Source organism: Myotis davidii, unplaced genomic scaffold (assembly GCF_000327345.1).
Source record: "Myotis davidii unplaced genomic scaffold, ASM32734v1 scaffold46, whole genome shotgun sequence".
NCBI lineage: Eukaryota > Metazoa > Chordata > Mammalia > Chiroptera > Vespertilionidae > Myotis > Myotis davidii.
Window position 1 is genome coordinate 5260454 of NW_006383006.1, and position 9013 is coordinate 5269466.

The 9013-nt window shown below is 36.3% G+C and overlaps 1 protein-coding gene across 1 annotated transcript in view; it reads right to left on the bottom strand.

The window, feature by feature from the left end:
* Positions 1 to 42: 42 nt before the first annotated feature.
* Positions 43 to 9013, bottom strand: part of CASC5 (cancer susceptibility candidate 5) — a 63765-nt gene continuing 54794 nt past the window's right edge. The window contains exons 19-26 of the mRNA XM_015557531.1: positions 8932 to 8971; positions 7732 to 7833; positions 6106 to 6206; positions 3268 to 3336; positions 2470 to 2579; positions 2157 to 2275; positions 1130 to 1252; positions 43 to 365 (exon numbers count right to left, since the gene is read on the bottom strand). Of these exons, the coding sequence (XP_015413017.1) occupies positions 251 to 365; positions 1130 to 1252; positions 2157 to 2275; positions 2470 to 2579; positions 3268 to 3336; positions 6106 to 6206; positions 7732 to 7833; positions 8932 to 8971 (779 nt within the window). The 3' untranslated portion in view covers positions 43 to 250. The remainder of the gene's footprint in view (positions 366 to 1129; positions 1253 to 2156; positions 2276 to 2469; positions 2580 to 3267; positions 3337 to 6105; positions 6207 to 7731; positions 7834 to 8931; positions 8972 to 9013) is intronic.

Here is a 9013-nt window from a genome sequence, read left to right on the forward strand (position 1 = left end):
ATACTTTCTATCACTTAAACTTTTAGTAGAAAAATAAGCAAGTTGATAGCAGTCTATTTGAGGCCTTTCATTATTCCTGACTGTAGAGCTTTAAAAATTAACCCTACCAATTAACTAGAAAATCATCAGAAGGAATTTTACTAGGCTTCTTTCTAGGACCTGAAGATGAAGATTAAACAGCAATGGAGACTCCAACATAAATCATTATTAAGTCTACTGTGCTTGATTGTTACAGCTGTGGTCCAAGGGTCTACTGGTGGAAATTGCAGCCCTGAAGCAGATCTTGGTAAATTTGCTTGACTACATTCTTTAGGTAGTTGTCCTCCAGTGGCACTTTAGATAGAAGGGCAGAAATTTCATCATGGCTGGAAAGAACAAAAGGTTAATTAATTTTTCTGGAAACTTACACTTATCGCCATTTCAGTGGAACTCGTGTTTTGTTTTGTTTTGTTTTGTATAGTCTCTGAGTCTCCCAGGAAGCACAAATAGGCATTTCTGGAAGTAATTAAACTATTCAGTTGGAAATGAGAGTCTGAAAACAAAGCCTAAGAACCAATTTTACATGCAATTATGAGTTATCTTGGCCTAGCTGCTTTCTCAGGCTATAAAAATCTAAACTGTTGGACTGTTGGTATTTGCTGATGGATTTTAGGTGCGCACATTCTAAATTCTGCCATTTTACAATCTGTCAGCAATGTGTCTAAAAACTCACACAATATATAGTAGGAATTAAATATTTTTAGGTCTTGTTCTATAGGCTAATTGAGAAAAGCATTATGACTGCACAGCTTTTTAAATGATTATTCTGTTTTAAGAGCATAAAAGGTGTTCATATATGACCTGGGCTACCCTTATGCAGGATTTTTTCCTTAATTCCTATTTTAGGTAAGAGGACTAAAAAAGTGGATCCAGTATGAAAAAACAGACCAGTGTCTCCAGCAGCCTCTGGACATAACAGTGAATGTCACTGATCTTAAAAGAACAAATTCCTCAAAATGAAGTCAGAGATAAGTAACATTTGACTCTCATTATGGTCTGTCATTTGCTGACCACTTTGAAGGATCTTTCAAATAATATAACCGAGGTAAAACAGTAATTGGAAGTGCTATCCTGCTGGTCCTTCACTCACCTGATGTTTCCAAGGTGATTTTTAATGGAGAAAGGTAATAGAACAGATGGATAATATGCTGAGAGAGACAACATTATCTCAAACTTTGCAAATGCTGCAGAGCTGGAGAATAAAAGCCTCAATCTGTAAAAGACAAAATCCTCAATTAAAATACAAAACAAAACCAGAATAAAACACAAATATACTTTCCTTTTACAATGGCATGTGAAACTTAGGTGTACATTATTTTTCCTTTTTTAAAAATATGTTTTTATAGATCTTGAGAGAGAGGAAGGGAGAGGGAGAAAGAAACATCAATATGAGAACAGCTACCTCCTGCATGCCCCCCTACTGGGGATCAAAACCACAACCTGGGCATGTGCCTTGACCAGGAACCAAACAGGTGACCTCTAGGTACATGGGACGATGCTTAACCAAGTGAGCCACACTGGCAGGGCAGGTGTACATTATTTTTTGTCCTTATCAGATAGACAGAAGGTATAACATCTGGAACAAAATATTATTATGGTTGGCTTTTCATTACTAGTTATGAAGCTCAAAATATTTTTAAAAGTTTTCTACTACTTACTTTTATGATTGAACTGTGCCCTCCCCCCAATTCATATGTTGAAGCCTTAACCCCAGTGCACCTCAGCATATGGCCTTATTTAGAAATAAGGTCATTGCAGTTAAGATGAGGTCTACTGAAGTATGGAGAGTTCCTAATCCAAAATTACTGGTATCCTTATAAACAGGGGACATTTGAACACAAACGTACACACAGGAAGAACATCATGTGAAGATGAACACAGATGGTGGGGTTACATATTTACAAGCCAAGGAATGCCAAATATTGCCAGCAAATCACCAGAAGTTAGGAGAGAGGCATAAAACAGATTCTCTTTCACAGCGCTCAAAAGGAACCAACCATGCTGACCCCTTGCTCTCAGACTTCCAGCCTCCAGAACTGTGAGATAATAAATTTCTGTTGTTTAAGCTACCCAGTTTGTAGTACACTTGTATGGCAGCCCTAGAGAACTATACTTACTCAGTATTATTTACATCTATATTCATTAGGTTATAATTTGGTCCCCATCTCTTTAAAAACTCAATTTCCTCTCCAAGGAGTCTGCAATGGCTTACTACCAGTGAGATTTCTTGAAGCATCTAGGAAAAACAAAAGAAAAAAAAATTATAAAAACATTTCAGTGTTTAGTGGCTCTTTAATAAAGAATCCCCCAAAGTTAAATGATTTAATATATTTATCATTTCATGATACACTATTACACAAATAAAATTTTAGTTTTGCTTTTTGGGACAGATAACATAATTTGCCTTTATATACTTCAATTAGAATTTACCTTGGATACCTGATGCTGTGTTGTACATTTCTTCTTCCAGGATTCCTGTTCCTCAATATACTGAAAAATAAGCTTATGAACTAAAAGGGAGGAAGGAGGAGCTTTATCCTCTGGGGAAGGAAGAAAATAAACCAAAAGCAGGGTATTAATTATTCAAATATTTTATATAAATATATAAGCTAGAAAAAAGAAAATATATAAACTGGAAATATTATACAAACTAAAAATACCTTCAAACTACTAGGTGTCTAAATATCTTTATTTTCAAACACATGAATCAGAATATATAATTTACATAAGACATTCTTATAAAAATAGAAATTTTTATCACATACAGAATAAAACTTGGTTAAGAGCATAGGTTTAAATGTAACATAAACCTGTGTTTAAATCCTGTCTTTCCTTACTACCTGAATGATCCTAAGCACAACACATTTCTTTTGAGCTGTAGGTTCCTAATTTGTAAAATGGGGAATAATACCTTCCTCATAGTGTTGATGTAAGTAATACACATGCCTAATAGAGAACAAATACTCACAATGGTAATTTTTAGATTATGGAATTAGCTATTATTAATTACTGTTCAAGGGTTAGTCATAATAATAAAAAATAATTTCTTTTAAAACCTACCCAATATTTGGAACATTATCCTAGCAGTCTATTTCTACTACACATTTCTAAAGACAAATTATTATTATTAGTGTTTATATTTAACTTAGTATGTGAGAATTCTCAAGGAGCAATTCACACTTGTAAATTTCCAAAACATTTTTAATGGCTTAAATGCTTTGAACTTACCATCTAACAGAGACTGAAAATTCAGGTCAACAATCCTCCTATTAGCCTTGTTCATGAAAGGGAGACCAACTAGGAAGAATCAGAATAAGGACAGTATTTCTTTTCATTATCTGATTGTAAACTATATACAACTCAAGTACTTCAGAGTCCTACTCTTTCTGGGTAGCAGGACATTTTCATAGGCAGTTGAAGATATATACTTGAATCATATTATTCTCTCTATATGGTAAAGGCTCCCCTGGACTGCTGAACTATACTGATTGGCAGGCCTTTGAAAGAAACTTAAGCTGTAACCGGTTTGGCTCAGTGGATAGAGTGTCGGCCTGCGGACTCAAGGGTCCCAGGTTTGATTCCTGTCAAGGGCATGTACCTTGGTTGCGGGCACATCCCCAGTGGAGGGTGTGCAGGAGGCAGCTGATCGATGTTTCTCTCTCATTGATGTTTCTAACTCTCTGTCCCTCTTCCTTCCTCTCTGTAAAAAATCAATAAAATATATTTTTTAAAAAAGAAAGAAACTTAGGTAATATATTTATAATATATTAAGGCCTCCTCCTTTGCTCCTTAACTGGTGTGCAAAGATATTTTCAGGAACCATATAAAGAGGTTGTGACCTCCCTCACCTACTATCTTTGCCCAAATACAGTAAAAATCATTTATGTTTTTAGTATTACAGTAATGAGTTTTAGGTAACCAGAATAGTTGCTTGCTTCGCCAGATTCTAGAGTTATCTCCCATCTCTCAAATTCTGATTCTTTTTACTTTGGATACAATCATGAGGCAAATAGACACAATCAATCTATACTCTTAGGAAGCTTACAGTTCAGGGGAACACACAGATAACTGCAGTAATAAACATACCAAGAACTACAAACTGTAATAAAAATTATCAAGGAAAACTGCAGGAAGCAATGAGAACATGTAACAGGAGGGCAAGTAGCAGAGGGAATAGGTAGAATAGATAAAACTTTCCTGAGAAAGTGATAATTAAGCTGTGCTTATAAGAATTATTAGAAACTTATGTAGTGAAGAGGGGATGCTATCTAAACATTTGTGTTTCCTCCAAATTCGTATGTTGAAATCCTAATGTCCAATGTGATGGTATAAGGAAGTGGGACCTTTGGGAGGTGCGTAGGTCATATGGGTAGAAACCTCTTATAAAAGAGATCCTAGAGAGCTAGGTTGGCCTTTTGTCATGTGAGGATACAATCAGAAGCATGCAACCTGGAATAGGGCCCTCACCTGGCCATGCTGGCTTCCTAATCTCAGATTTCCAGCTTCCAGAACTGTAATAAATATCTGTTGCCTAAAAGCTTCTCAGTTTATGGTATTTTTATTATAGCGGCCCAAATGGACTAAGACAGGTAAAGAGCTCCCAGGAATAAAAAACATCAGTATGTAGGTGCTGAAGTAAAATAGAATATGACTGAGAATAAAAAACCATGATCTGTCAAAGCAGGGGTGGGGAACATCTGGCCCATGGGCCATATAAGGCCTGTGAAATCATTTGGTCTGACCCTACCAGGCTTTAGGGGCGAGTTAATTAAATGTTTGACCAAATATGAGAAGGCTAATTTTTAAGTTGATAATTGTGTATGGTGAATGATGTTATAAATATCCAATTGACCCTTGGCAGAAAAAAGTTTCCCCACCCCTGTTTTAAGGAAATAAAAGAAATTCATTGTGCCTGACATAAATATAACAATGTAAGAAGAGGCAGGAAAAGGAGGAAAAAAGAGCTTTACAGGTTATATTAAATATTTTGGTCATTAGTCTAAGAGTAGTAGGTGCATGATCAGATTTCCAACAATCATTATAGCTACAGAAGGAGAATGAATTGGAGAGGAAAAAGGGAAGATCCAGAAAGACCATCTAGGTTAGAGATGACTATGGAGAGAAGAGGCAAAAAAAAAGTGGATTAATATTAAGTTAAAATCAGTCTTATTAATGATTTAAATATACCTGGTAAGGGAGAAAGAGATATAGAGTGATTCCTAAGTTTTAATTTTGTACCTGAATGGAAGTTGATGCTATTCACTGAGAAAAGGAACTTTTCAAGAGAGACATGTTTAGAGGCTGGAAGAATATAAAGATCCTTAATTCCAATTTGGCCATGTTTACCCATGGTTGGCTATGATGAAATTAACTGTTTCAAGAGAAAAGGCCTAAAGATACTAACAGACAAATCCAACAAAACAGCTAGTACTCTCTCCGGTCACCATATAGTGATGTCTACCTACTCTGATGAGCCCACCAATATATACGGGACTTCCAATTAACTTTTAGATTAACTGAAGTACAAAAATATAGTCAAGAGTCACCAGCTATTAGAGTAAATTCTCTATCACAAAAGACACAGAAGAAAGGAACTCATAGTAAATAGATTTGAATAGCATATTGATCAATATTTGGATAGGCAAAATTTCTACTGTACAAAGGGCACTTTCATTAGCTGAATTTTTAGAATATATATCTTTTTACTGATTTCAGAGAAGAAGGGAAGTGGATATAGAGAGGAAAACATTGATGAGAGAGGCTGCCTCCTGCCCACCCCCTACTAGGGAGCAAGCACACAGCCCAGGCATGTGCCCCGACTAGGAATCGAACGTTGACCTGGTTCATAGTCCGATACTCAACCACTGAGCCACACCAGCCAGGCTGAATTTTTATTTTACTCTTTATCTAATAAAATAAAAATAAAATTCTATTCTCACTAATTGAGGTGACCACCTATTCTAAGAGTTTCAGTAGTGCTTTAATGTTAATAGTTATTATATTAAAATAAAGATTTGAGTTTAGCCATAAAGTTTTCTGCAGAATTATCTTACTTTTGCTACTCACCTACTGGCTCTCCAAAAGTGATGGTGAGTTCTACTGTGTCATAAAGAAAGGTGAATACAGCTTGATCATCACTCCACTCAATGACATCCCATTCAGACAAGCTGGAGAGATAAACAAGTCAAAAAAATTCGTTTTTGAGATAAAAGAAGAGAGTTAACTTCAGAAACCACCCAAAAAGTACCAGCAGCAGCTGCTAGTTTTTGACTGGATTGGGAGACAACTTACTTATTTATTAAATATGTTTTTATTGCCTGGCCAGCATGGCTTAGTAGCTGAGTGTCAACATATGAACCAGAAGGTCACAGTTCAAATCTTAGTCAGGGCATATGCTCAAGTTGCAGGCTCTACCCCCAGTGTGGGGCATGCAGGAGGCAGCCAACGACACCACTTGAAACCGGTGAATAGAGAAAATTTTGGCCTGTTAGGGAGAATGCTATCATGGTTAACAGAAACAGTCTGAGAGTGAGGGAAGAGAAAGGTCAGTGGTGGACCTGTTTGAGGTAATGGAACTGTCCAAGAGGTAGGTGGAAATTAGGGAATGGCATTTAAGATTGAGGTTAGAGCTAGAGATATAAATGTTGGAATTAAATTAGAAGTGAGGCATGTTGTAGTGGGAACACTTTTGGACCTGCCTGAGACCTAGATGCTAATTCAGACTCTGTCTGCTACAAACTGGAAATACATGGTTGTCCTTCTTGGGCCATTTCTTATAACATTTAAAAAATATATGTTTTTATTGATTTCAGAGAAGGAGAGGTAGAGATAGAAACATCAATGGTGAGAGAGAATCATTGATTGGCTACCTCCTGCACACCCCCCTACTGGGGACTGAGCACACAATCCAGGCATGTGCCCTGACCAGGAATTGAACCATGACTTCCTGGTTCATAGGTTGATGCTCAACCCACTGAGCCATGCCGGCAGGGCAGGAGATGACATTTTAATTCAAATACTGTGAATGTACAAAGATGCTTTAGAAAGAAATAAGCAATATTTTAAAATTTTAATTCCACAGCTCTCTCATATTGTATATGTTCTTTCTTTGTTTTGTTTTTTTAATTTTATCTTTATTGCTGAGGAGATTAAAAATGGCAGTAGAGTAAGTGGATGCTGCACCAACATGCTCCCAGAACCAAATTGAAATTGTAACTAAAATACAGAAAAACTTCCTGAAGAATAATTGAAGACTTGCTGGAGAGAACCCTGATAACTGAGGATGGAAAGTGAAGACCACATAGAGACTGGTAGGAGGGGTGGAGGCGCAAAAGGGCTGGCCAGGCTCCAACAAACAGCAACTAAAGTTCTGGAGAAATATCTCAGCTGGGGGGTTTGCCATTGAGAATTCTGGAGTCTAATCCCAAAGCAGGGCTGCCTAGCAAAGAGCACCAGAACTGAGAAAGGTCCCCACCTATTTTTATTATTGAAAGTATTACAGATGTCGCTCTTTTTTTTCTCACCTTGTATACTTTCAACTTAGTATTGAGTACATTAACTGTTTTTGAGGCTAAATTGGTTAAAAACAGTGATACATACTACAAACACAGGTCAAATGCTCTATCTAGTAGATTTAGACAACCACAAAGGCACAGGATAAAATGCAAACTAATGACACTAGTTTTTCCTTACCTCAACTGATCCAGCAGCTCTTCAGTTGTATTTGTTTGTTTTTGCATGAAGTCTATTTGAGCAAGGGTCTGCTCTTTCTGTACCTCTAGTTCTGAGAGATTTCTGCAAAAAAAGTATTCACAGAAAGGTAAGTCCATTGTTAGAGAATTCATACTCTATTAAAATAAAAGGTTTATGACAAGAAGTTACATGCTAGATGGCTCCCCAAAGAGGTGAATGGCATCCATTTTTGCATTCTCAAATAAGTTTTTAGAAAGAGCATTAATCTAGAAACATAGGTCTATTTAGGAAAGGCCTAAATCAATGGCTCTCAAATTAGAATCCATAAAGATACCCTTAGGGTTTCTCATGTTCTTTGAGATTATTAAAATTTGCATTTTCATTTTTATAATAAAATATAAGCATAATGCAGATTATGAGATTGCCTACCTTAAAACTGAGACATACCATAATTTCAGTGCCTTCATTTGGTTTAATTTAGTTTATTAGATCTAAATAGAACTGATGCTTTATTAGTAATTTTGTTAGCATCAATTTAATTTCACCCAAACAATATCACCTGTCAAATTAATGTTACCAACTGTAATTTTACTGGTTTTGTCATTATTTATATTTGATCTTAAGTCTTTTAGTTAAATAAAATTCATGAGTATAAGAAATATACACCTCTTTTTATACTTACTAATACTTAAGTATACTATAAAAATAGTTTAATGCTAGGTTTATTTCCTTTAAAAGGATCCTGAGCCCTGGCCAATGTCGCTCAGTTGGTAGGAGTGTTGTCCCGTACACCAAAAGGTCTTGGGTTCAATTGCCAGTCAGGGCACATACCTGGATTTCGGGTTCAATCCCTGGCCCCAGTCGGGGCTCATGTGGGAGGCAAGCAATCAATCTTTTTCTCTCATATCAATGTCTCTCCCCCACCTCCCACCTTCCTGTCTCTCTAAAAATCAATGAAAAAATATCCTCGGATGAGGATTAAAACAAAAAAAAGATCCTGTTATTATTCAAACTTGGGAAATACTGCCTTGAAGTAATGCCCTGTCAACAATACTGCTTAGAAACTATTGACAACCCCAGGGTGAAGGTCAAAGCCCCGAGTCAGCCTTAGTCAATAATCATGTTCCCAATCTTATCAGGGTAGAAAGTCATTTACCCTAATGAAGTTTCGCATATTTTTTAACACTCAAGAAGGCTGACCTTTGAAGCTTTTCTTCTTCTGTTTTCAGCTGTTCCAGTTCTTTGAAAAGAAAAATAAAAACAAATCTATCAGAGTAGACAC